The sequence below is a fragment of the Neomonachus schauinslandi genome, chromosome 15 (assembly GCF_002201575.2).
Source record: "Neomonachus schauinslandi chromosome 15, ASM220157v2, whole genome shotgun sequence".
Classification (NCBI taxonomy): Eukaryota; Metazoa; Chordata; class Mammalia; order Carnivora; family Phocidae; genus Neomonachus; species Neomonachus schauinslandi.
The window spans coordinates 19,685,769-19,713,710 of record NC_058417.1 but is presented as its reverse complement, the minus strand read 5'-3'; the positions used below and the strand labels follow the sequence as shown (position 1 = coordinate 19,713,710).

General features: G+C 50.2%; 1 protein-coding gene and 1 pseudogene across 5 annotated transcripts; one reads left to right on the top strand and one right to left on the bottom strand.

Moving 5' to 3' along the window:
- Positions 1-231: 231 nt before the first annotated feature.
- Positions 232-27,942, bottom strand: ADAP2 (ArfGAP with dual PH domains 2). 5 transcript variants are annotated; one of them, XM_044921452.1, is made up of 12 exons: positions 27,796-27,942; positions 26,784-26,914; position 26,739; positions 24,979-25,087; positions 21,594-21,673; positions 20,533-20,645; positions 11,624-11,770; positions 6,359-6,442; positions 3,816-3,878; positions 2,235-2,312; positions 1,266-1,494; positions 232-347 (listed from the first exon to the last, which is right to left on the bottom strand). In XM_044921452.1, exons 1-12 carry the CDS (start codon positions 27,887-27,889, stop codon positions 301-303), a joined length of 1,176 nt encoding a protein of 391 aa, XP_044777387.1. In that variant the 5' UTR covers positions 27,890-27,942; the 3' UTR covers positions 232-300. The 5 variants fall into 5 exon arrangements, with proteins under 5 accessions (XP_044777387.1, XP_021559790.1, XP_044777389.1 ...); XM_021704115.2 differs by lacking the exon at position 26,739 and having other exon boundaries at positions 24,979-25,070; XM_044921454.1 differs by lacking the exon at position 26,739 and having other exon boundaries at positions 1,344-1,494; positions 24,979-25,070.
- Positions 16,529-16,769, top strand: LOC110592925 (annotated as a pseudogene).

Sequence of the window (27,942 nt, the reverse complement as noted above, 5' to 3'; positions counted from 1 at the left end):
CTTTGAGCAAACATGCCACTCGCATGACACAGTGGGTGGCTCTCTGTTGGAGTGTCTTCAGTTCAGAGGTCCGGGGCCTTGAGGTCATGGGCCAGATCCCCAAGACAACCCCCCGCCCCCCGCCGGGCTGGACAGTGGGAAGGCCCAGGGAGCCAGCAGGGAAAGGCCAAAGCTTCAGTCTTGGCAGAGGTCATGGCCAGCCATGGCTGCTGACGGCGGGGCACTGCTGCGGGGCAACCAAGGCCGAGGTGAGAACTTGTCCTTCCTCCCACGAGCTCCGCGTGACCAGCGGCCAGCTCCTCAGCCAGGGGGCCACCTGCTGCCGTGGCCAGTCTCTGATGATGCGGCTGCCAGGGGAGCAAGAAGAGAGCTGAGGTGATAACCGTGCCAGTGTAGTCCTACTGGAAAGAAATGACAGCACGGGGACAGGGGCACAATGACAGAGAACCAGAATTAAAAAGCCAACTGACGGGGCGAAAGACAGAGGGGACACACCCCAGAGTAGAGAGTGAGAGACACAGAAGCAGAGTCAGGCCCGCAGGGACAAAAAAGCACCAGCTGCGGGGCTTCACCAACAACTTCCAAGTCTGTTTCTCAGGCTCTTCAGCTTTAAGATTTTGGAAAGTGAAAAGCGGGTGGGTTTATACTAGTCTGACTCAAAGGGCACAAGGGTTTCTCCTAAGGGGCCATGTGGGGTCACCTCCTCCATCTGTCCTTTTCCAAACACAGAACTTCTTCCTGGTGCCCCCAAACCAGGCCCCAGGCCAGAAGTTTCCTGCTCTGGCTCAGAATGTCTTCCCATTTTTCACAGGGTTGTCAGCAGACAGAAACCTACTTGTCACACATCTGGGGCAAAGGGGAGGAGGAGAGAAGCAGACAGAAGGGACAACACAGAGAAAAGAAGGGCACCAAAAACAGCCTTCCCTCTGTGAGTGGAGAGCAACCCAAGACCCCAGGGGTTGCCCAGCGGGTATGACCGTAGCTACTAAAAACAGGCCAGGGTTTCTCACCCCGAGAGGGACTGGTGGGGGGCGGGTAGCTAACGGGGTACAGCTCCCCACAGAAGAACTGTATGTGGACAGAGAGGGCTTCCTGGCAACAATGTGCACCATCTGTACTTTTCTTTGGCAGGAAGAGAAGAAAATGTTAAAAGCACAGTGGGGAGCCATGACCCCGGTTTCAGGGCTCCCAGCTGAACCCTGTGAGGCTCCTGTTCTGCCTTCTGCCCTTGGCTGAAAGAACAAAGCTCAGGCTGTGCATCTTACTGATGAGGTTGAGGGGTGTCAAGGGGCGGGAGAGGACATCCTGAAAACTCTCCAGCCATTCCTGCTGCTCCTTCTCGCTGGGGCAGGTGAAGATGAATCTCCGCTCAGGGGTGACAATCGTGAGGCCGGCTTTCCAGCGGTTCCCTCGGATACCCTTGGGCAGGTCCTCATAGACTCCATACCCCTGCTCGTTGCTCCCAAGAAAAACCTGGCCCTGTTCAAAGGCATCCTGAAGATAGAGGACACTTGGTCATCAGAGGCCACACCTGGGCCAGACAGGCACCTGCAGCCCAGACATCCCCCAAGCTCTATTTTAGGAAGAGGTGTTTTATGTGTGTAGTGAGGGTCTCTACTGGGGATCTCTGCTTGGTGGGACCTGGAATTTGAAAGGCTACAAAACCATAAAAGAAAACACACACGTGATCTGTTAAAATGATACTTACTTAACATTATGGGCAGCTTGCTATGTACCATGAATTCAAGTTCTTGACCTTAAGTAACTTATATAATCCTCATGGCAACCTCTGAGGAAGGCACTGTTATTAAGCCTATTTTCCAGAGGAGGAAACTGAGGCAAGGAGAGCTAAGTGCTCTGCCCAAGGCATACCACTAAGTGGCAGGACTGAAAGTTCTAAAGCCCACAGTCCTAACCACTAGCCTCCCGGTGAGACGTGAGCCCTGGAGACAGGAAGAGGAGGCACTACATTTTTACAATGTTTACATTGTAAACTATAAGTGTTACAATGTTTTATAATGTTTAACTACACTGGCAGCATTTTGGATACACAGAGGACGTCCTGAAGGCGGAGGAGAGTAGCTCTGTGCACAGGAGATGACACAGACGAGCAAAAGTGGAGGTGTGTTCCTCACCAGGTTTCTCCCACACTGCAGCTTCCCCATAGTCCCCGGCTAGCCAGACCCCACCTCTGTCTGCGGGTGTACTGAAAAGGGGCCGGCAGTGGCTCTTACCAGTGGGTTCTTGTAATAGAGCAGCCTCCGCTCCTGGGGATCCAGGGCAAACCACCTTTTCTTGAAAGGTTCTCTCTGCTGCAAAAGAGGGAAGCTCAAACCAGGGCCAGCCAAGCGGGGAGCACAGAGATCAGAGAGCTGGCCAGTCCCTTAGCCGACAGCCACCCCAGTGCTCCTCCTGGAGGCTCTGCCCACCTCCCCCTGCCCTTCCCCCCTCCCCCCGCTGGCTGCACCCTGTGCCTCTGGGTGCTGCTGTAGGTAGGAAGAGGGGCTACAGACAAGAAGTCTCAGAAAAAGGAAGTGGGGGAAATCAGAAGCAGTGATGGCTCAGCGGTGCTGACAGCGCTGGCCTGGGTGGAGTTCTAACCAAGGTCAGGGGAAAGAAAGCCCCTGGCGGGAACCCTTGGGGAGTGGCCGTGCCATCAGCGGGTGAAGGCAGAAAACAAAACGTGCAACGCTTTGACTTGTTTTTGAGCTGCCCAGAGGCTTTCTTTCACACTGATTGCCTAACACCTTTCCCTGCAGTCTTAACATCCATCCTGTCAAGATACGACACCTTAAAAAAAAAGAAAAAGCAAGCATTGGATTGCTGCTGCTTTGGGAGTTTTTTTAGGAAGTTCCCTCTGCTTTCCCTTCTCGTCCTCCCTTCCCCCCTTCCTCCCCTCTCCAGCCAGACTTCTGACTTGGAGCTGCGCCCCTCTTGGCATCCAGGCTGGGCACCCCCCCCGCCCCCAGATGCCCTCACAGCAGGAGCCGTCACCCCTCCGGACCCTCCAAGGGACGCCCAAGAGTGGCCAGCCTTCCCTTCCTTCCTAGGTAAGTGGGAATGAGCAGCACTGGGAGTTGGGGCAGGTTTAGCAAAGGAGGGCAGAGGCTGAGTCAGAGGGAGGGTGTGTGTGCTGGGAAGGGGTGAGCCCATGTGTGGGCCTAGGTGTGTGTTCTCAGACCAATCACTAGCCCCTGTCTCACTTGGACAGTGCTGGTAGGCCCCCAGCACAAAGCACACACGGGTTCTGGAAAGGGCAAAAGCTGTCGCCCCAAAGAGTCCCTTTTCAGCTTTGTTTTCGCAGGAGTGGGGTCAGTTAGATGGAGTTAAGAGGAAGAAAGAGGAAGGAAGCTGGGGCTCCTGGGTGGCTCAGTCAGTTAAGCTTCTGCCTTTGGATCAGGTCATGATCTCAGGGTCCTGGGATCGAGCTGCATGGGCTCCCTGCTCAGCGGGGGAATCTGCTTCTCCCTCTCCCTCTCCCTCTACCCCCCTCTCCCCTCTGCTCACTCTCTGTCTCTCAAACAAATAAATGAAATCTTAAAAAAAAAAAAAAAAAAGGAGAAAAGAAGCTGCTCGTGATGTCGATAAAGAAGGAGGATGCCCATGGATCAGAAGCACCTGTAGCCATCCTGGACCACACACCAGCTCACCAGTCTCCACTTGGTCTTTTGCCCCAGGAACTCACAACATTGGGTTACTTCCCTTCCCTCCCTCTTCCCACCCCCTGGCTCCCCACTTTCCCACTTCCCAAATTCTGCCCTATTGCCCACTGGAACCAGGGCTGTGTAAGTCCCACAGAGAGTGGTGGAATGTACCTTTGGACCAGTCTTTTCCATGAAGCCTTGTTTGAGGTACTTCCTGGTGATGAGGGGCACGAGCTGGGAAGAAAGACATAACACTGACCCCCCGACTCACATGCCAAGGGTTCAAGGTCCCCACTGAACTTGGCTCCCCAACATAGGGGAAGTTTGGAATGGGGAAGGATGTGTGCTCATGGTTCACAGGGTTATATTTGGACTGTGGTATTGGATGCAATATTAACATTTCAACAGTCAGACGACAGCATCTCAGATGTTTGCAGAGCTCACCAGCAGAGCCCAATAGTGGCTTAAGGAGTTAGTCTAAGGATCCCTTCAGCAACCCCTGGAGGTAGACAGAGGCAAGGCTCTGAGGAAACCCTCCTGGTGTCAGGGGGCATATTCTGAGCATCTACGTGTGTCAAGCTCTGGGTGCAGTTCTCACACACCCTGTGAGGTGGACATTATTATCTTCATTGGGTCCAGGGCAGGGGAAAAGGGGAAGTGAAGTCTGGGAAGTTGAAAGGAAGAAAACTGTGAGCCAAAAATGAAAATATAAACTCAACCACTCCCCTGCCCCCAAAATACATTCTATAGGCCTTAATTCCTTCATTTGGAAGGAAGACTCCTAAACTGTGCAAGAATCTGAACCTGAGCCAGGGCCATGCTAGTCTCGGCCTAGGGAAGCAACCGGAAGAAGGAAGATCACATGGATGGAGCGCTGCTCACTGTGTCCTAGAAGCCGTGACTCACTTGAGTCTCACAGCAGCCCTGTCACCCCACAGTGACAGATGAGCGAACCAAGGCTCAGAGCAGTGAGGTGACGTGCCCCAGGTAACACATCAGCTTCTCTGACTTCGGAGGCCACCCCTTTCTTAGTGTGGGACTCCCCCCAACTGGAACTCCCCAGGTGTCTAGCCTCTGGATCCCTAAGCTTAAGCCAGGTCCAGGTGGCTGCCCAGAACCTCAGGCCATCCCTAGCCACAGGCGGAGGAAAGGCAGCAGAGAGACGGGGGTGGGGAGGAGACCCCCGGGGGATGAATGGAGGCAAGAGGACACTGAGGAGTTGGCCAAAGACCAATGTCCTCTGCAGAGGTCAGCAAAGTTGGAGAGCTAGCCCGGATGACTAAGGCTGGGAGTCTGTCCTGTGACCCCTCCAGTCAGCACTCCGCACGCACAGCGTCCTGCCCGCGGAGCATGCATTTATTCATGCTGGGTGCTGACTCGGCAGACCTGGAGGGTCCTGACACAGGCCTGGCTGGAGTCGTTCCCAGAGAGTTGCCATCTCCGTGCACTGCCAGGTCTCGAGTGGACACCTGTTCCCAAAACTTAGCTCCCTGCAAATGTTGGAATTAAGGAGCATTTAGGCTTTCAAGGAGGGTCTAACAGTTTGGAATAAGAAAGTCCTGGGATGAATAGGGTGTCTCTGCCCCCATCATTTACAAAATCCTCCTAGAGCAGGGCGGAAAGCAGACCCCAGACCATAGCACCTCAGAGCTGGAAGGGACCCTGAAGATGACCCAATCACCATCTTACAGATGTGGAAACAGATGCTCCAGGAAGTGATGAGACGCGCAGCGGTCAGTGAGTTAGCGACAGAGCATCATGAGAGCCCGAGCCTCCTGGCTCAAGGCAGCAGCCTCTGCCCCACACACCTGAGAGATGTAGATGGGTGCCCCGCAAGTCTGAGGACAACCATAATGAAGTTCTCAGGATCACCATTACCTTGGCCACAGACGGCAGACTGCTCCTGTTAGAATTGTAATGGAGAAGATCCCATTGCCTTCCCGAGACCAGAACACAAAAGGGCAAAGAGAGGACATCAGAGTGGGAAGAGCACCCTCGAGTATTCACTTGACCTTCTGGGGACTCAGTTTCTCATCAGTAAAATGGGAATAATCACTCCACCTAACTGTCTGCTACAAGGGATTACTAGGTAACAGGGAATACAAGATAAAATGGGCTCAAAAGCACTTTGTAAGCAGTACATTAGGGATCATCTGCACATTTCAGGGGGAAAAGGGCTCCGAAAAAGATATCCCCCCAAAAAAGAGATGCCCAAATCCTGCGCCCTTTCACAGTGGCCTGTGCACTGATCACGGGTATGGTGGCTGTGCATCCCAAAGGGGACAGTCTGACCTATATTTTGGAAATGGCCTTGCCATGTGTGAGGCCATAATCCCCTGAAGAAAGCCTTTGGTTTCCCTCTGCGGTATCCAACCTCAAATCTCAAGGGCTTGTCCACAAACAAAGCTGGTCTGGCCTCTGAGTATTTTTGAGGTCAGCAGACAAGGAGAGGGGATGGCAGGGAGGAGACTCAGAAGTTGGGGTCCATGGGGCACCTGGGTGGCTCAGTCGGTTCAGCATGCGATTCTTGGTTTCTGGTCAGGTCATGATTTCAGGGTCATGAATGAGATCAAGCCCGGCAGCATCAGGCTCCGCACTCAGCAGGGAGTCTGCTTCTCTCTCCCTCTCCCCCTCCCTCTGCTCATGCTCTCTCTGTCTCTCAAATAAAATCTTAAAAAAGAAGAAGAAGAAGTTGGGGTCCACGTTTAGCTCACCTCAGACTCTGGGAGCTCAGGAAAGGCTGTTTTTAGGTATTGCAGACGGGCAGCACGGAGGGCATTGAACCAGTCCACTATCTCCTGTGGAGAAAAATGAGAACAAACAGACAGCCTGTGAGATGGAGTAGTGGGGGAGCTGAGTTTGGTGGCAGGAAGCTAGCTGGGTCTTCAGGTTCAGCACATGCACACACGCCCCCACCCAGTTCTGCTCAGGGGCCTGTGCACTGATCACAGGTATCTGGGAGGATGATGCCAGAGCAGGTGGGAAGCCACTGACAGATGTCCAGAGCCATGAGGAAAAGACCAAGGTGAACTGCACTAGAGTTAGGTAATGGCCTTGGGCCTTGCTTGGCCCTCTCCAAAGTGTGTAAGAATCACCCGAGCATCTCTTTAAAATGCAGATTTGGATCCAGTGGGTTTGAGGTAGGGGGGGCCTGAGATCCTGCATTCCTAACAAGCTCTCTGGTGATGAGATGCTGGTCAGTGGGACACAACTGGAGGAGCAAGGGTCCTCAGATGTCAAAGACTGGCTCTCAAGTGCGGGCAGGTGCACCTGCGGATTCTCCTCCAATGCAGATGCTCATCACCTGGAGTGCAACTTGGCCCAAAGCTGGCTTGGACTGGCTTGTGTCATTCTTGGGGGAGTGCATCCTCAGCAGTGTGGGCCACCATTATCCCTGGTGAACCACTTGTCTAGCTGGCTCTGCCTTGGCTCCGCTGCTCTGCAATGGGTCCTCCCACAGCAGCCGGAGTGATTTTTTTTCCCCCAGAGTGATTTTCTTTTTTTATTTATTTTTATTTAAAAAAATTTTTTTTTAAATTTACTTGTCAAAAAAAGACAGGGGGAGCAGCAGGCAGAGGGAGAAGCAGGCTCCCCCCTGAGCAAGGAGCCCGATGCGGGGCTCCATCCCAGGACCCCTTCTCTCTGAGCTGACTGACTGAGCCACCCAGGCGCCCCCCAGAGTGATTTTTTAATTGAAAATCTAACTAGGGAGCCTGGGTGGCTCAGTCACTTAAGCGTCTGCCTTCGGCTCAGGTCATGATCCCGGGGTCCTGGGATCGAGCCCCGCATCAGGCTCCCTGCTCAGCGGGAAGCCTGCTTCTCCCTCTCCCACTCCCCCTGCTTGTGTTCCCTCTCTCGCTGTGTCTCTCTCTGTCAAAAAATAAATAAAAATCTTTAAAAAAAAAAGACAAGAAAAGAAAAGAAAAGAGAATCTAACTAAGTCTAGCTTAGAGTCCTCTCTGCTACCCTCAGGTGAAAATCTAAGTTCTCTAGTATGACTACTTCGCCCTCTGAGCTCCCTCCATACAAAAGCATTTGCGGGCGCCTGGGTGGCTCAGTTGGTTGGGCGACTGCTTTCGGCTCGGGTCGTGATCCTGGAGTCCCTGGATCGAGTCCCGCATCGGGCTCCCTGCTCGGCGGGGAGCCTGCTTCTCCCTCTGACCCTCCCCCCTCTCATGTGCTCTCTCTCTCTCATTCTCTCTGTCTCAAATAGATAAATAAAATCTTTAAAAAAAAAAAAAAAAAAAAAAAAAAGCATTTGCACGTCTGCCTTCAGCTCAGGTCATGATCCCAGGGTCCTGGGACTGAGTCCCTGAATCAGGCTTCCTGCTCAGTGTGGAGTCTGTTTCTCCCTCTGCCCCTCCCTCTGCTTGTGCTCTCTCTCTCAAAATAAATAAAATCTTTAAAAAACAAAACAAAAAAAACCCAAAAACATTTGCAATCCTCCCAATACATGTCACTCCGCCTTGTATACTCTTCCTCACCCACCTGTCTTCCCTCACCCCACACATAGCTTTTCCCTAGAACATTCTACTTATCCTGAAGTTTCATTTAGTTGCTCAGCCCAAGCCCTGCTTCTAGGAGAGCCGGCCCAGCCGCGCTCACACACTCACTGCTCACCCACAACTGCAGGCACATTTGCTGCTAGGATCCTCCCCTTCTTCGCCACAGCAACTAGGTCAGGGCTAGACCAATGCAGAGGCTAGACCGGGCTTCTCAGGTCCTTTCTCCCAAGAATTTGGAATTGGGAAGCTGAAAGATTCGTTCAAATAGCTGCACTGCTGCACCTTGATGTAATATGGTGATTGAGAAACTCATTTGAATGTGGTTTCCCAAGAATGCAACATAATGACCCTTTCTCTCTCACCAGCCAAGCGAGCTGGCCTCGTGTTCCAGAGTGCCCAGCTCTCTTGTCCTGGGCATTAATAACCTTTTCAGGTCCCAGGCACTAAAGGAATGGAGCCATCCCAGAAAAGACTCACCCAGACCTTCACTTTGGTCACTAACTGGTGACCCTGGAGCCAAATCCAACCTGCATACAGGTTTGTTTGCTTCCTGAAGTTTTGTTTGTTTCAATCCTCTATGCAGGTTTTCCTGCTTTATAGCCCTATAGCCGTCCACTTCACTTTTTATTAAGATTTATTTATTTATTTGGCAGAGAGAAAGAGAGCACAAGCAGGGGAGTGGCAGGCAAAGGCAGAGGGAGAGGGAGAAGCAGACTCCCTTGCTGAGCTGGGCGCCTGATGTGAGTCTCGATCCCAGGACCCTGGGGTCATGACCTGAGCCAAAGGCGGACGCTTAACTGACTGAGCCACCCAGGCGCCCCTTGTCCACTTCACTTTCAAATGAGCTACCTGGCTCCTGCAGGCATGAAAGTTTGCAGCCCCCATTTATGCCTATCTTACAGAGAAGCTGGGGCATTGAGGGAAAGAGAAGGGCCAGACAGTATCAACAATGCCTATTTCCCCATCTTACTCCCCCCCCAGGTCTGTGAGATCCTTGAAGCCCACCCATGGCTCTGCCCTATTCACTACCACACTCTCTAGAGCCCAGGGCAGTGCTTTGCACATTGCAGAGGCTCAATAAGGACTAATTGGAAGAGTGAATGAGTGGGGTGCCTGGGTGGCTCAGTTGATTAAGTGTCTGACTTCAGCTCAGGTCATGATCTCGGGGTCCTAGGATTGAGCCTGTGGTGGGCTCCACACTCTGCAGATGGAGTCTGCTTGTCCTCTGCCCCTCCCCCTGCTCTCTCTCTCTCTCCCAAATAAATAAAATCTTAAAAAAAAAAAAAAAAGACTGAATGAGTGATACAGATGTGAAATTGCCCATAAGATTTTACCCTTTAGGGCGCCTGGGTGGCTCAGTCGTTAAGTGTCTGCCTTCGGCTCAGGTCATGATCCCAGTGTCCTGGGATCGAGTCCCACATCGGGCTCCCTGCTCAGTGGGAAGCCTGCTTCTCCCTCTCCCACTCCCCCTGCTTGTGTTCCTGCTCTCGCTGTCTCTCTCTGTCAAATAAAATAAAATCTTTAAAAAAAAAAAAGATTTTACCCTTTACAACTGCTACAATCATGAGCAAATAATTAGCAGAGGTTTCTTTGTTTTGTTTTTTAAAGATTTGATTTATTTATTTGAGAGGGAGAGATAGTGAGAGAGCATGAGCAGGGGGGAGAGGGAGAAGTAGACTCCCCTGCTCAGCAGGGAGCCCAACGTGGGGCTCGATCTCAGGACCCCTGGATCATGACCTGAGCTGAAGGCACTTAACCACTGAGCCACCCAGGTGCCCTAATTAGCAGAGATTAATGTTTGAAATGTACTTCACTGTAATGAAATTCTTTCACATTCATGGTTCATGGTCATTCACCCTCTAAACCCCTCTGGGCAGGGGGGTGTTCTGATCCATAAACAAGCAGATGGAGGAGGGGAAGGGACTTGGTCCGGTAACACAGCCCAGAGTGGCAGAACCAGGGCTCCAGTTTCTGACTCCAAACCCTGATTCTTCATAGCCTCCACTGCCAGGAACTCTGCCCAGACTCTGCCAGCATCCCAGTGCTGGGGCCCCTTGGGAAAATCTTGTCCCGGTCTTGGGTTCCTGGCTCCTGCTACCAAGGATTCTCCCTCCAGCAGAGGCACAAAGGTAGTGGGGGGTGGGGGGTAAAATGGTTCTAGGACTCAGGAACCATAGTCTGGGTGACCCTGAGCAAGTTACTTAACATGCCTGTGGCTCAGTAACATAGGGTTAAAACATCTCCAGGACTGTTTTGAGGATTAAGAAATGATATATAGCGGGGCGCCTGGGTGGCTCAGGCAGTGAAGTGTCTGCCTCTTGATTTCAGCTCAGGTCATGATCTCAGGGCCACGGGTTCAAGCTCTACATCAGGCTCCGTGCTCAGTGGGGAGTCTGCTCGTCCCTCTCCCTCTGCTCCTTCCCAACTTGGTGCTCTCTCTCTCTCTCTCAAATAAGTAAGTAAATAAATAAAATCTTAAAGAAAGAAAGAAATGATGTATGGTGATTACCAAGAACAGTGCCTGGCACAGAATTAATAGGCACTCAAAAATGTCTACCCTCGGGGCGCCTGGGTGGCTCAGTCGGTTAAGTGTCTGCCTTTGGCTCAGGTCATGATCCCAGGGTCCTGCGATCAAGCCCCGCATCGGGCTCCCTGCTCCGCGGGAAGTCTGCATCTCCCTCTCCCACTCCCCCTGCTTGTGTTCCTGCTCTCGTTATCTCTCTCTCTGTCAAATAAATATATAAAATCTTAAAAAAAAAAAATGTCTACCCTCACCTCTACCCCTCTACACCTCCACTTGGCGTCTGTGTCCCTTGCTCAGTCAAGAGACTGCTCATTCTGACCTAGCTTATTCTCTTAGACCTGTACTACTGGCCTGCTCTTCTCTGGCAGAGCTGATGTCTTAAACTTTAATGTGCTTAAGGATCACCTGGAGCTCCTGTGAAAATGCAGTTTCTAATTCAGTAGGTTCTGGTGGGCCTGAGACTGTGTTTCTAACCAGCTCCCAGGTGATGCTAATGCCCCAAGGGAGCCGGATGTGGGGCTCGAACCCAAGACCCCAGGATCATGACCTGAGCCAAAGGCAGCCACTTAACTGCTTAACTCCGAGGACCACGTGGGGAGAAGCAGGGCCCTCGAGTTCAGGGCTGCCGGATCTTCCGTTCATCCCTGTTCCCGCGTGCAGAGTCTCTGCCCTACTTGGATCCGTCACCCCTGGGCATAGCCCCTCCTGCTAACTGGACTCCCTGTAGTGGCTATGCACTGTCCAGACGCACACCCCATGGTGCCTGCCAGGTTTTCCTCCCTGACCTCGCTCTGCGTTGCTCCTACGGCTCTCTGGGACCAGAAAGGGACAAGAGATGAGGCTAACAGCGGCAGCACACCTCAAGCGGCAGCCAAGCCAGCTGGCAAGGCAGGCCAGCAGAGTCCTGGGGTGCGGGCTGGGGGCCAGGGTGGCAACGCCGGTCATCTCACCTTCCCACTCTCGTGGTACACGAACAGGTTCCTGACGTGGCCCTCTCTCCTGTAGGTGATCTGCAGCCCATGGGGGTTCCCTATCTTCTCTGTCTCAAAGGTGGCGTTCAAGTCCTTGATGCTGATGACAGCTTTGGGGCCTTTACCCTGAAAGAGAGGATGCGGATGACTTCTCTCCACCTTCACCCAGGCCTTAATACACACGGATAACCAATTTGTAACTTTCCATGGCTTTTAAATGTTCCTGCTCTAATATCGAGATGCACCGATGTTCTACTGCTCTCCTGTGTTTTGGCCATCCCGCCATTTCCACTTGATCAGATTAGCTTCTCGGAGCTGGGAGGTAGTTTGGAAAGGCCTGAACTTAGGACTTTTCAAACTTTTTAGCCACAGAACTTTTTCGGAAGCAAATCATCTATGGAAGCCAAACGAATGAAATAAAGCAGATAAAGGGTGCCTGGGTGGCTCAGTCGTTAAGCGTCTGCCTTCAGCTCAGGTCATGTTCCCAGAGTCCTAGGATCGAGTCCCACATTGGGCTCCCTGCTCAGCAGGAAGCCTGCTTCTCCCTCTCCCACTCTCCCTGTTGTGTTCCCTCTCTCGCTGTGTCTCTGTCAAATAAAATAAAATCTTTTAAAAAAGTAAAAAATAAATAAAACAGATAAACAGATAAAAGCAGGTATGGGAGTCTTGGGGAGCTCCCTCCCACACTCTACTCTGTTGGCAGGGGTCTGGAACACGGGTTAAGCATTAACCAATACTAAGCAAGGAAGGGAAAAGAGTGTTTTCCTTTGTAATTGATAAGAGAAAAATGGTACAAACACTCTAGACCTGGAGCAGCCATTAACCACATGTAGCTATTTAAATTAAAATTTAATAAAAATGAAACTTGAGTTCCTTGGGGCACACCTGGCTGGCTCAGTCAGTAGAGCATGTGACTCTTAATCTCAGGATCATGAATTCAAGCCCCACAGTGGGTGTGGAGCTTAGTTTAAAAAAAAAATTATAGAAAAATACAAAATAAAACTTCAGTTCCTTATGCTTAGCCCCATTTCAAGTGCTCAAGTAGCCACTTGGGGCTAGGGTATCGGACAGGGCAGACATAGAACATTTCCATGACTGAACAAAGTTCTATTAGATAGTTTTCTCTAGAGGGAAATTTGGTCATACTTATTAAAATGTTGAATTTTTTTTAAAGATTTTATTTATTTATTTGACAGAGAGATAGCACAAGTAGGCAGAGTGGCAGGCAGAGGGAGAGGGAGAAGCAGGCTCTCTGCTGAGCAGGGAGCTGGACGTGGGGCTCGATCCTAAGACCCCAGGATCATGACCTGAGCTGAAGGCAGCCGCTTAACCGACTGAGCCACCCAGGCACCCCTAAAACGTTGACTATTTTGCCTTGACTCACAGTTTCACATCTGCAAACCTATCCCAAGGAAGTAACTGCATTACTGTGCAAACATGTGTGTCAAAAGATATTTGTTGTTGTGTTTTTTAGAATAATAGTAGTAGTAGTAGAAGGAAAAGGAGAAGAAGGGGAGAAGGAGGAGGAGGAGGGGGAAGAGAAACCATTATATATATAATATATAACTACTATATATATATGTATATATATATATATAACTACTATACATATGTGTGTGTATATATGTATATATCAGGGATAATGGGTTAAATAAACAAATCATGGTATATCCATACAGTGAAATACCACAGAATTTTTTATAGGATAATTTAGATCAGTGTTATTTATATGAAAAAGTATCCATGATATCCATGGGTAGAAATACCAAGTCCCAGGGGCACCTGGGCGGCTCAGTCGTTAAGCATCTGCCTTCGGCTCGGGTCATGATCCCAGGGTCCTGGGATCAAACCCCACATCGGGCTCCCTGCTCCACGGGAAGCCTGCTTCTCCCTCTGCCACTCCCCCTGCTTGTGCTCTCTCTCAAACAGATAAATAAAATCTTAAAAAAAATGTCTTTAAAAAGCCCCAGAAGAGGGGCGCCTGGGTGGCTCAGTCATTAAGCGTCTGCCTTCGGCTCAGGTCATGATTCCAGGGTCCTGGGATCGAGCCCCACATCGGGCTCCCTGCTCAGCAGAAAGCCTGCTTCTCCCTCTCCCACTCCCCCTGCTTGTGTTTCCTCTCTTGCTGTGTCTCTCCCTGTCAAATAAATAAATCTTTAAAAAAATAAAAAAATAAATAAAAGAAAAGAAATATAATTTTAGGGGCACCTGGGTGGCTCAGATGGTTAAGCGTCTACCTGCAGCTCAGATCATGATCTCAGGGTTGTGGGATCAAGTCCCACGTCGGGGTCCCAGCTCAGCAGGGAGTCTGCTTCTCCCTCTCCCTCTGCTGCTCCCCCTGCTTGTGTGCTCTCTCTCTCTAATGAATAAATAAAATCTTAAAAAAAAAGAAATATGATTTTACTAATAAAGGCAAAATCCCTTTCACCACTATTCTTTCTATCCCATTCCCTGTACTCCCCCCAGGCAATCACTGTCTTGAGTCTGATGTTTATTCTTCTTTTTTTTTTTTTTTAAAGATTTTATTTATCTATTTGACAGAGAGAGACACAGCGAGAGAGGGAACACAAGCAGGGGGAGTGGGAGAGGGAGAAGCAGGCTTCCCGTGGAGCGTCTTAACGCTTAACGACTGAGCCACCCCAGTGCCACCCAGAATAATTTATTTTAGATTCATCTACATTATTGCATTTATTAGTAATTTGTCCCTTTTTATTGCTGAGTAATATTCATTCTGTGGATATACTACAATTTGTTCATTCAGCTGTGGATGGACATTTGGGTTCTTTCCACATTTTGGTGGGGTTTTTTTATGAATTAAGCATCTATGAACATTCGCATACAAATATTTTTGTGGACAGATGTTTTTGTTTCTTCTCAGTAAATACCTAGGAGTGGAATGGCTGGGTTATACAGTTAAGTGTATATCTACCTTTATTAAAAACTACCAAATAGTTTTCCCAAGTGGTTGTATCACTTTACAATCCCACCAAGTAACATATGGGAGTTCTAGTTTCTCCACATCCTTTACATGGAGTTGTCAGCCTTTTTAATTCCAGCCATTCTGGTGCAGTATATCCCATATGGCTTTAATTTGCATTTCCCTGACTGCCAGAGAGATTGGGGCATCTCTTTTTTTTTTTTTTAAAGATTTTATTTATTTATTTGACAGAGAGAGAGATAGCGAGAGCAGGAACACAAGCAGGGGGAGTGGGAGAGGGAGAAGCAGGCTTTCTGCGGAGCAGGGAGCCTGATGCGGGGCTCGATCCCAGGACCCTGGGATCATGACCTGAGCCGAAGGCAGATGCTTAATGACTGAGCCACCCAGGCGCCCCGGGGCCTCTCTTCTTATATTTATCTTTATCTTATATTTATCAGGCATTTTGGTTTCCTTTTCTGTGAACTGCCAGTCTATTTTCTTTGCCTATTTTTCCAATGGATTGTCTTTTTCTTTTTGCTTTGTAGAGTTCTTAAGAAAACGTGTTCTGGGTATTACTATTTTATTATGTTGAGATGAGTCTCACTTTCTTTATACTTACTTTTCTGTATTACCAAAAAAAATTTTTTTTTAAGATTTTTTTAATTTATTTGACAGAGAAAGACACAGCGAGAGAGGGAACACAAGCAGGGGGAGTGGGAGAGAGAGAAGCAGGCTTCCCGCCCGAGCAGGAAGCCCGATGTGGGACTCGATCCCAGGGTCCTGGGACCATGACCTGAACCGAAGGCAGACGCTTAATGACTGAGCCACCCAGGCGCCCTGTATTACCCATAAATTTAACGTAAAAATGAATTACCTTTACAATTTAAAAAAAGTTCCCTCTTGGGAAAGAAATTAAAAAATAACGAAAGCCACTCATTCTGATTTTAGACTGAACTGGCTTAGGATTGAGAAACAGATTGACCTTGGCTAACCAAGGATGAGACTCTCCTAGAGGCCAACTCATAGTGGCTGTGAGTGCTCCTAACTCTGCGGCAGCCCTTTCTCTGCCTGCCTTTTGGACAGAGAAGAAATCCCTAATTCTTACTTGGAGGGGTAATACTCTTCACCCCCCACCATTTTTCACTTGGCCCCAGGCTGCTGTCACACTGGACAGCCCTGCTAGCATTGCTCTGGTCTATCTAGGAAAGCAACAGGGGAAATCAATCAATCAATCAATCAGTCAGTCAGTCAGTCTACATGTAGGAAATGGAGTCAAGCAATGGCTAACATGCTCAGAGCCTGTCCTTTTCTGACTTTGTTGGCCGCTCCTTCACATTTTATGCTGGAAACTTCTCATTTTTTTTTCTGCCCTCGAAATACTGGAATGTCTCAGGGCTCAGCATGGTAAATAACCTCCAAAGATGGTCCTTACCAATTCCCTCCCTCCCAGTATGCACACACCATGATACCCATAACGAGGGGGAGTCTATATCTGCTTCCCTTGAATATGGCTGCTTGAGTTGCTTTGATCAACAGAAGGTAGTTCCTGACCTCATGTTGAAGAGGCCAAGCAGCATCTCCCTTTGCTTAGGGGAGGCCAGCTGCCATGCTACAAAGAAGCTCAAGCCAGACTCCTGAATACAGAACAAGCACACGGAGTACCAGAGCTTCCCTGGAGGACCCAAGGCAGCAGACTTGAGTGAAGGCTTCCTGGGCGCTCTCAGCCAGCCCAACCACCAGCTCAGTGCGGCAGGGCCAGTGACCTGGCTGATGCCACAGGGAATACATTGCAGCAGCCAAGGCCTGCCCAAATTCCTGACCCCCATGATTGAGAGAAATAATAAATTGATGTTTTAAGCCACTAAGTTGTATGGTGGTTTGTCATTGAGCAACAAGTAATGAAAACCCTCAGTCCTAGGATTTCTGCTTTCACTCCTTTTAGGAGGTGACAACCTCCCCATGACAACATGGACCTCCTGCACCCATCCCCAGAAGAGAAGAGGAAGCACAAGGAGCAGCACTTGGTGTGGACGTGAGCAACACCTACTTCGTGGACGTGAAGTGCCCAGCGTGCTACAAAATCCCCACGGTCCTTAGCCATGCACAAAGGGTCGTTTTGTGTCCTAGCTGTTCCACTGTCCTCTGCCAGGCCACAGGAAGAAAAGCAAGGCTTACAGAGGATGCTCCTTCAGACAGGAGCAGCACTAAAAGCACCCTGAATCAAGATGAGTGGGAAACAGGGGTGCCCGGGGGGCTCAGTTGGTTAAGCATCTGCCTTCAGCTCAGGTCATGATCCCAGGGTCCTGGGATTGAGCCTCGCATTGGGCTCCCTGCTCAGCGGGAAGTCTGCTTCTCCCTCTCCCTCTGTGCACTCTCTCTCTCTCTCAAATCAGTCAATCAAGCAAGCAATCTTAAAAAAAAAAAAAAAAAAAAAATGAGGGGAAAACTATCCCAGTAAACACATTTTGGATACAAAAAAAAAAAAAAACAACAACAACCGAAAACAGAACATCTTTTCTCATCTACCCACACTCCCCACCCAGGTGATCCCAGCCAGTCCCATCGTTAAACCAGTCTCAATGCTGACAACTTCACCTCCAAACTCTCCCCAGACCTCCACACTCACATATCCAACCGCCTTCTCAATCTTTCCACCTGGATGACTAATAAGCATCTCAAACCAAAAAGGGCTCTTAATCATCCCTTCAGGGAGCCAAGTCTTTGCCATCTCAGTAAATGGCAAATCTGTCATTCTAGTTTCATAGGGCAAAAAGCTGGGACCTATCCTTGATTCTTCTTACTTTCACACCCAACGGCCAATCCAAAATCTGACCACCTCTAACCACCTCCTTCACCACCATCCTGGTGTAATTCACCATTATTCCTCACTTGATCATTTTTATTGACTATTTTTATGTGTTTTAAGTAAACTCTACCCAATGTGGGGCTCAAACTCATGACTCTGAGATCAAGAGTCATGTGCTCTACTGACTAAGACAGCCAGGCATCCTGATTCCTCACTTAATTATTGCAATAGCTTCCTAACTGCTTTCTCTCCTTCCACTCTTGCCCCCTCCCTGGCCCATCCTGACCCCAGTAGCAGCCAGGGTGCTCCTTTAAAAAGTTTAAGTTGGGCATTTGGCCAGCTACAAAATCCCCACGGTCCTTAGCCATGCAGTAGAGCATATGACTCTTGATCTTGGATTTGTGGGGTGAGACCCATGTTGGGTGTAGAGATTACTTAAAAATCTTTTTAAAAAATAAATAAAAAGAGCCATAGTAATGGTCCCTGATGCAAGTAGGAGTAAGAGGACAGAAGAAACTGTCTGCACAAAATGTTCATCCATCACAAGACTTAGATTCCCAAAATGTAAAAAGCTTAAATCAAATTATATCACTTCTCTGCTCAAAACCTTCCTGTGGCTTCTCATCTCAGAGTAAAATCCAAAAAGCCTACATTTCTTTGTAAATCATGTATCTAATATGGCCTTATATCTAGAATATATAAAGAATGATGAAAACTCAATAATAAAAAGCCAACTAAACTAATTAAAATATGAGAAAAGGATCTGAACAGACATTTCTCCAAAGAAGCTATATAAGTGGCCAATAAGCACATGAAAAGATGCTCCACATCATTAGCCATCAAGGAAATGAAAATCAGAATCACAACCAGATACTACCTCATATCCACCAAGATGATTATAATCAACAAGACAGATGACAGCAAGTGTTGGTGAGGATGTGGAGCAATTAGAACCTTCACACATTGCTGGTGGGAACATTAGATGGTGCAGCGACTTTGAAAAACAGTGTGGCAGTTCCTCTAAAACAGTGTTACAGTTCCTCTGTAAATACAGAGTTACCATACGACCCAGCAATTCCGCTCCTAGGTATAGCCCCAAGAAGAGTGGAAACATGTCCGCATGAAAACTGGTACACCAATGTTCATAGCAGCATCATTCATACTTGCCCAAAAGTGGAAATAACTCAAATGTCCATCAACTAAGTGAACAGATGAACTGTCCACACAGTGGACCAGTACTTGGCAATAAAAAGAAGTACTAATACATGCTACATGAACAAATCTTAAACACATATGCAAAATGAAAGAGGTCTATTACAAAGGACCACATGGTCCGTGTACTTGAGGTGTCCATAATAGGCAAACCTACAGAGACAGACAGTAGATCAGTGGTCTCCTGGGGTTGGGGAGTATGGTGGGTAGAGGATAAGGGCTAATGGATGTGGGATTTCTTTTGGGGCTTACGAAAATGTTCTAAAATTGATTGTGGTGATGGTTATGCAACTCTGTGAGTATACTAAAAACCATTAATTGTCTGCTTTAAATGGGTGAATTGTATGATATGTGAATTTATATCTTTTTTAAAGATTTATTTATTTTAGAGAAAGAGAGAAAGAGAAAGCACAAGCAGTGGGGGAGGAGCAGAGGGAGACGGAGAGAGAGAATCTGGAGCAGACTCCCTGCTATGCACAGAGCCCGATGCAATGCGGGCTGGACATGGGGCTCGATCCCACCACCCTGAGATCAAGACCTGAGCTGAGATCAAGAGTCCCACACTTAACTGACTGAGCCACCCAGGCATCCCTGTGAATTTATATCTTGATAAAACTGTTTCAAAAAAAATATATTGAGTCTTACTAGGCCCTACAAGGTCCTTACCTATGTGAGTTCATCTCCTTCCATCCTTTTCTTTGCTCCTTCTGCACAGGTCACTTTGGCTTCCTTGATCCACCAACCCCTCCCAGCTCAGGCCAGGGCTGTGGCTTATGGTTGAGTAGTTTGTGCACTAAACAAAAAGTCCCTGGATGAGGGTGTAAGTGAGAACTGCAATCTAGGCTTCTGCTTGTCTAGACCTGGGCCCCAGGGCTACACCATCTCAGAGGGGTCATTTTCTAACAGACACACAGGTGTATGTGCCAGCCAGGACCATGTTCACGTTCCCTCTACTTCTACTCTGCCCCCACATACGCACATGACTTGCTTACTTTTTTTTTTTTTTAAGATTTTATTTATTTATTTTAGGTGGGGAGAGGCAGATAGAGAAGGGAGAGAGAGAGAAACCCAAGCAGACTCCACACTGAGTCCGGACCCCGACGCAGGGCTCGATCCCATGACCCCAAGATCATGACCTGAGCCGAAACTAAGAGCCAGATGCTTAACGAACTGAGCAATCCAGGCACCCCTGACTTGCTCACTTTTATTCATTTCCCTGCTCCAATGTCATCAGAGGGGCCTTCCCTGACCCCTGTGTGATATCAGCCCCATCATCCTCTAACTCCTCACCCGCTTTTATTTCTCTTCACGGAACCTACTATACCTCATCTATCATATATTGATGTACGTTTTGGTTACCACCTGTCTCCTTCCACTAGAATGAAAGCCCCATGAGGACAGGAGCTTCGTTTCGTTTACTGCTGTAGCTCCAGTGTCTACAGGAATGTCTAGGATATGGTAGGCGCTCAATAAATAATTTCTTGTGGTGCGCCTGGGTGGCTCAGTTGGTTAAGCATCTGCCTTCGGCTCAGGTCACAATCCTGGAGTCCGGGATCGAACCCCACGCTGGGCTCCCTGCTCAGCGGAGAGTCGGCTTCTCCTTCTCCTGCTGCCCCTCCCCCTGCTTCTTCTCTCTCTCTCTCTCGCTCAAATAAATAAATAAAATCTTTTAAATAAATAAATAAATAAATAAATAATTTCTTGAGTGCATGAATAAATGCAGTGGTCATCCAGGGCTTATTCATGGACCAGTCTAAGCCAATTCTAGGTGAAGAGAAGGTGTGTTTTCTGTGGACTGGATTGATTGCCTAACTGTGGAAAAGTAACCATGCGGTGTTGAACACTCAGTGGCTGAGATTATCCAGAAGACATGGCACCATTGATTCCAATGTGACCTCAGTGGGGTGCGGGCCAGCGCTCAGGGAGGGACCCCTTGCTGGTCTGGTCTCTTACCTCCTCTTTAGTATAGTACTTCAGAAGGCCTTCTTTTGCCAGGAGGACAAACTTCCTTCTCAGGAACTGTGCATTGTCCCTTCCCCGCTTCCACAGGAACCCTTCTCGGGTACCTTAGCCGCCAAGGAAGAGAAAGAGGGAACACCCACATCCTTAAGATGAACAAGCAGTTTGCAAACCTCGTAGGGTCTCGAGGGTAGAGTGAACGCTCCACCCAGTGCTAAAATATCTTAAATCTAACTTAGCTATGTCAGCTGCAGCATGTAGGGTTCTGTCTGGGGCCAAATTTGCAAAGTCTCATGATTTCAGTTGGGCTCTCCCTAACTTCCTTCTTTGGCTATCTCATAAGAAGACCTACTAAACCCTTAAGAAGGCTAAGTCCTGAGAAACTGGATGATTCTGAAAGACGCCCGTACGGTGCTGCCCAATGTCACGTCGACATCGACCTAATGAAACCCCTCAGAGGGCAGAAATGATGAGTGACCTCTAGGTACCTGCTAGTTGAAGAGCACCGTGTGCTCCCCGTAGGTAGGGGCGCTAAGCTCTGGCCGTCACTGGTTCTCACAGTGGTTCTGGACGCTTTGCCCTCCAGGTCAGTGTGAGCTTGGACTCAGAGCAGCTGGCAGACACTACCATGGGTCAAGGGCCAGCCATGAGGTTATACCCCACACAAAGGTGGGAAGGGAGGTGGGAATCCCTCCCATGTTCCTAACCAAGCTGTGTGCCACACCAGGGGCCACACTCACCAAGAGCAGGGGTGCCTTTTTCTAACTGTTCAGCCTGGCAGGTAAGTCTTCCTACAACTTTATACTGAGACTCTGTACACACGTGTGGCCCTGTGGGGACCAGAGATAAAAATACTTCTTGACCACTCAGACCATAAAACTCCACCAGCTGACGTGCTGCTGTTTCCGAGGCAGAGGAACCCACACCCTGGCCTCTGTGGCCAGAGTGAGGTTGGCAGGTATCTCCTGCCTGGGCCCTCTTCCTAATACTCAGGCACTTTATTGTCTAGAATTCATTAGAACATAGACCTCAAAAGATGATGGCAATAACCTTACCTGGGGGTGAGATGGATTTCCCATCAGCCATAAATTCCTGTCTTTCATACTTAGCTCGAATCCACTGTTCCTTTAACACCCTAAAAAGAGAGAACCTTTCGTCAACTGCATCTGAGGCATCCCCTTCCCACAGGGTGGGGGCATCACAGCAACTACCTGCTCATACCACCCAGCACTGCTCAGCCTTGGAACCATTACATTCGGAGCTAATTCTCTACTGAGGGGAGGGGAAGAATGCTGTGTTCTGTAGGATGCTTAGCAGCATCTCTGGCCTCTATCCTCTAATGCCAGTAGTACCCCCTCCCTAGTTATGACACCCCAAAATGTCTTCAGATATTACCAGTGTCTCCTGGGGAAAAATATCGCCCCCCAAGGGGCTATATGAAAACTACTGGGCTATTCCAACCCCAGCCCAGCCCTCTAGGTCAACCAGCTCCCCTGGACCATCTACACTGCCACCTCCCACTGCATGCTCATGAGCTGAAGCCAGGAGAGTCCATGAGCCTCTTCCTTTGGCTTGCCCATAAAATCTGGGCCTGCTACACTGGACAGAGCAGTGATCTTGGAGTCCAACCACCCAGGACCTGGTCCTCCTCTCCTCTTTATCCACCGTGTGACCAGCAGCAAGTTACTTAACTCCTCTGAACTTGGGGAATATGTCAATAATATACCTACCTTCCCTTTGGGGTTGTTGAGGGGTTTAAATATATATATAAAAGGGCCTAATACCATGATCAGCCCATAGTAGGAGTTTAATGTTAGCCTAATCAGATACTGTCACATGACCTGTGCAGAAAACTTATGTCAATTGTTTGGTTCCCTCTTGCCTTTTCCAGGTAAATGTTCCAAGGTTTATGTGACCTTACCCCAAAGCCACAAGGAATGACCCAGAAGTGGGTACCTGGCCTGAACTGGCTAAGCAGAGCTCTGCCCTGAGCTATCAGAGCAAAAGGAGCAAAACCGAGAGAGGGATGGATTGAAAGCCCTCTCACTGCCAAGCTGGGAGCTGGAGCCCAGGATCTGGAGTCAGGGACCCCAAGTGGCCTTGCTCCCAGCTACATGAAAGAAGTCTGGCCCACAGGAAGGGGCAGGAATGAGAATCAGACAGAGAGTGTGAGAGGCCCCATAGCGTTTGTGCCCCTGGCTCATCCTTCCTGAGAGTAGCTCCACCTCTGTCCCTCCTACGGTCTGATCCCCAGAACCCACAAAATCCGCTCGGGCCTAAGCTGGGTTAAACTGCATTTCTGTAATCAGGAGTCCTACCTAATGCACAGCCCTCACCCCCAGCACACTGAGGAGAGTCACCAAGCCCGCCGTGGAACGCCGAGCCACAGGATCAGAGCTGGGAGACGGGGTGGAGACTGAGGCCCCAGTCCTGGTCCTGGAGGTGGGGAATTTAGAGGTCTTTTAGAATTACAGGGAGGAGGCCATTAGTGTTCCACTACAAGGGGGTAAGGTGTGGGGCTGTGGTTGGAGTCGTGCAAGTAGTGTCTGGAATGCCGGCAGAAAGCCCACCACAGAGTAGGTGTTCACCAAATGCCTGTTCCTTTCCCCTTGCAGCAAGGGGCCGAGGAGCTGCAACAGTGAGGCAAGGGGAGCCAGACCCTCTGAGTTAAGCCTGGCACCTCCCTCAGCCGGGCCAGGGACCAGGCAGCATTCCGAAAGTGACACTGAGAAGTGGATTAAAACATTTTACATAAAATTATCTCATTTAGGGCGCCTGGGTGGCTCAGTCGGTTAAGTGTCTGCCTTCGGCTCAGGTCATGATCCCAGGGTCCTGGGATCGAGTCCCGCATTGGGCTCCCTGCTCTGTGGGGAGCCTGCTTCTCCCTCTCCTCCCCACTTGTGCTCTCTCTCTCACTATCTCTGTCTCTGTCTCTCAAATAAATAAAATCTAAAAAAATAAAAAAATAAAAAAAATAATAAAATTATCTTTTTTTTTTTTTTTAAAATTTTATTTATTTATTTGACAGAGAGATAGACAGAAGAGCACAAGCAGAGGGAGTGGCAGAGGGAGAGGAGAAGCAGGCTCTGCATTGAGCAGGGAACCCGATGTGGGACTCGATCCCAGGACCCTGAGATCGTGACCTGAGCCGAAGGCAGACGCTTAACCATCTGAGCCACCCAGGCACCCTAAAATTATCTCATTTAATCTCTACCACCATGCCATGATGTAGGCAGCATTAACTACATTTCAGAGATAAGGAAGCCACGGTTCAGACAAGTTTGGTAACTTGTCCACTTTCTCACAGCCAGAGAGTGGTAGGGTCAGGAAACAATACTGGGGTCCTCTGAGTAGAAAGCTGTGCCCCCCACCCCACCACTCCACCCTGCATTAGCAGCCCCTGAGTTGTTTAACTACTGGGAAATGGCAGGGTACTAGGTACAGTTGTATAGTTTGTGCACTGTCCAGAAGCTTTCTGCTGAGGCTAGAGGACAATGGGGGCTGAAATGCAGCCTGCTTCCAGAAAGCCATAGCCCCCCCGCCCCCATCATGGGTCATAACCTGCCCAGAAGGTGTACCTTCTTCCCATTTGTATCAGAGTGGTGGCCAGGGTTGGGGGGGGGCGGCGGTGCTGTCTAGCAGCCCTGGAAGTGAGGCTGAGTTCCTGGAAGGAAGGCTAAGCCTCAGGCAGTCAGTCCTGCAGAGCCTGGGGTCACTAGGTACGAGGGTCACACTGACCCCTCACATCCAGGGGACCTGAAACCTCCTGTTGCTTCACAGCTTCCCCCCACTTTTATTAGATTTCCCCAGGGCCCTGGTGTCAGATGGGCTAGTCAGTCCCAGTTCTGTCTCTTTGAGCCTCAGGTATGTCATCTATATTGTGGGGACTGTGGCAGTGTTATCTCAGAGTTGTTGAGAGAATTAAACACATTAATGCACACAAGCATATAGCACAGTGCCTGGTACATAGGTAAAGTTCCATAAATATTAGTAGCTGCTATTATTTTTATGGTGATTATTCAGGGATCTACGGCCAGACAGCTGCTTTGGAGCTATGCTGAGTTCAAGTGGGACAGCCTGGGGCACAACACTCCCTAGGAAGTAGCTGAAACACATCTGTTCTACTAAAATACCAGGGTTCCTCTTCTCTATCGAGTTAGCCACCACCAGTAGGCTATGAGAACATCAGAGGCAAAGGGGCGGATCATAAAGAAAATGCCCTGTGTCACAGCGGTGGAAACTGAGTCCCAGAGAGGGGAAGTGATAATCCAAGCAATAAAGGTAGAGGGGGGAACGAGGCCAGGTCTAAGTGTTCTCCATGACAGACCAAACCAAACGTCTTTCCGGGTCCACCAGGTGCATGTAAAAGACCACCAGAGACAAAGGCACCAGAGATGGAGTAGGGGTAGGGGAGGTGAGACCGAGAAATCACCCACTCACAGGCAGTCGTTGGCCTGGGGGACATAGTAGAAAGCAGGGACTCTGGCTTCGTACTTGGCCTTCACACGGAGGTTCCCGTTGTGGGTCATAAACTGCAAGACAACAGCAACTTGGGGTATTATTAGAACTTGAAAAAATGTGAAATGAAACCATGTGTCTACCCAGAAGGCCACTCTTCCCAGTGGCTCCTAGGCTGAGTCAGGAGACACTCCTACTGGAGTTTGACATGTCCCGTTGGGCTTGGTTATCCATGCTGCTGGGAAGCCCCAACCTGGGACAATGAGGTGCTACAGCAACCAAAACTCATGTAGGCAGAGCACTTTACAGTCCTTACCCATTAGCTCATTCCATCCCCTCGACAATTTTAATATTACCATCCCCATTCTAGAGGTGAGGAAACAGGATCAGAGAGGTTAGGTGACTTAACCAAGGTGACACAGCTAGAAAGTGAGGAGCTGGGACTTGAACCCAGACCTAACTCCAAAACTCATGTTCTTTCTCCCACCCCTTCCCCAGATGGCCAGGACCACCAGCAGCTACGTGCAGGAGACAGACATAGCTGGAGGATGGAAGAAGTTGGAACTGGCCCCCTTGAGTAGGTAGGTCAGGATGATCACTGGGGCCCTATGAACACCTGACAGACCCAGAGGCAGATATGCCAAGAGTGGCCCTGGCCAACAGTTAGCACTCAGGAATAGAGGTGGCCTATCTGGGGTGAGGGCACATGTGGGAAGAAATATCAGGTTTTTAATTTACATCCCCTGAGCAGAGTGAACCCCATTCTCCCCCACCCCCAGGACTCTAGACTCTGACTCAGGATTTGCATGGGCTTTGGATCCCAACAGAGCAGGTTTCACATCCCAGCTGTGCCACTGATTCACTGAGTGACCCTTGGGCAGTACTGAACCCCCCCCCCACCCCGAGCTTCAGGGATTTCAACTGCAAAAATGAAGAAAGTATAATGGGGGGGGTTATAAGGGGCAAAGAAACAACCTTCAGGTCTATGTGCTGGTTTACTGGCTTCCTGTCTTTCTCCTACACTAGAATATAAGCTCCACATGGGCAGAGACTCTATCCTATTCACTGCTCTTTCCTAATACCCAGCACATAGTAGGCCTACAGTAACTACGTGTCCAACGAATAAAGCATCTAGCACAGTGCCTGACACAGAGTGGACACTCAGTGAACACGGGCCTGCTTCTCCAGTAGTCCTTGAAGTCCTCAGCCAACCAGCACAATTTAGAACAGCTTGCTCTCTGAAGGTTTTCTGGCCAAAATGGTATTATCATCCAGGCTGAAGGTGTCCTCCATCTCTGTAGATCAGGAGAGCAAAACGGTGCCCTTCCTGGCTGGGAGGGGGTGGGGTGGGGTAGGAGGGGTGGGGTGGGGGGATGGGGTGGGGGGGTGGGTGCTGGAAGGGGGACCCTAGACCATGAATTAGTATATTTCGGTTCTAGTCCAGGACTTCAGCTAATGATAACAGCAGTGTTACTTGACTACTTACTTTGTACTTGCATTGAGCCTACATTTAATCCTTACAGCAGCCACTCCAAGGGGTAGTGGGATCCTTACACAGAAGTGGAAACTGAGGGAAATAACAAGCTCTCAGGGCCTTGCAGCAAGCAAGGGCCTTGCACTCAGGGTCTCTGTGTAAGCAGGGACTCTAATAGGCTGTGCTTTCTCTTGCTAGTTACTGCTCCTCTCTGGAACTCAGTTTCCTCCCCTACAGAAGAATGGGGCCACCGGCCCACCGCCTCCACCCTGGCTCTGCTGTTTCGAGGCTCTCCAGTGCCCCCCCTCACTACCTCCACAGTACTGTCGTCCCAGAAGTCAAGTCTCACGGATTTAATTTTGCTGATGTCTGGGAAGTTGCGGTGGACACCGGAGCAGTTCAGACAGATGAAAATGCCCAGCTTGTAGGAGGCCCAGTCAGGATCTAGGGGCGAGAGGGCAGAAGGGGAGTTGGATGGAGAGCTTGGCACCGAGACCAGGGCTGGGCTGGGGGTGCTGGAGAGGCAGGGCTCGGCCGTTGGGATTCCTGGGGCCCTGCCCAGCGCTGCCGTGTTAGGAAGCCCTTTTCTCTCGGTCCCCCTACCTTGGGTGAGCTAAGATACCAGCATGCAGCCCTCTAGTCAGCCCACGGCCAAGGCACGGAGGCTACCAGGATGATCTTGGAAGGAATCTAGGGATGGGGCGAGGGGCTGAGGCGAGCGCAAAGTGGAAGTGACGAGACTCCGGGGAACTGAGAGGAGAGCGCGGAGGAAGGGGCCGGCACCGCGGCGCCTGGCTGCGGAGTTGCAGGTGGGGAAGTCGGCGCGCTGCGGAGCAGGAACTTGGGAGGACCCCAGGGGCGTCCGGGAGCTGGGAAGGGAGCACGGGACCTTCAGGGGCCCGGGGTCTGGGACCCCTCCGTGTGGGGGATGTTTGGGTCCGTGGGCATGGGAGGTGGCTGGGTCCGGAGTGAAGATGTCAGGGACCGAGGTCCGGGTAGGTGGGGTGTCTGGCGGAGCAGGTGAACAAGATGGTCAAGGCATCCGGGTCCGGGGTCTAGCGTCGGGGTCCAAGGATATGGAAGGGTCCGGGTCCAGAGTGGGGAGGTCAGGGGGCCTGGGGTTCGGGTGGGCGCGGCAGCCGCTGTGGAGAGCGCGGCCGAGGGCGCGAGACTGACGTTCGCTGTCTGGATGGGCGGGGGCCTGGGTGCGAAGGTGTCAGAAGGGTCACGCCCGAGTCCCGCGGGGGCCCGGGACCGGTCCTGGTCTGGAAGGAGGAGAGGAGGTCGGCGGGCAGGGGTCCTGCTCCCGGCCGCCACACCCTTACCCGCCGCGCCGCAGTCGGCGCAGTGCGCGTTGCCGGTGCCCGCCGCCTGCAGCAGCTCCAGCAGCCGCTTCTTGTTGCGCTCGCGGTCGCCCATGGCCGGCCCGGCGGGCTCAGCGGGGCTCAGCCCAGCCGCCGCCGGGGCGCTGA

Excerpts from the sequence above, each read along its gene's own strand:
- ADAP2 (XM_044921451.1), bottom strand. The coding sequence starts at position 27,889 with ATGGGCGACCGCGAGCGCAACAAGAAGCGGCTGCTGGAGCTGCTGCAG. Across the intron at positions 21,674-24,978 it reads CCCCAGGCCAACGACTGCCT|GGTGTTAAAGGAACAGTGGA; the intron begins GTGAGTGGGTGA and ends CTCTCTTTTTAG. Across the intron at positions 6,443-11,623 it reads TGTACCACGAGAGTGGGAAG|GAGATAGTGGACTGGTTCAA; the intron begins GTGAGATGACCG and ends TTTTCTCCACAG.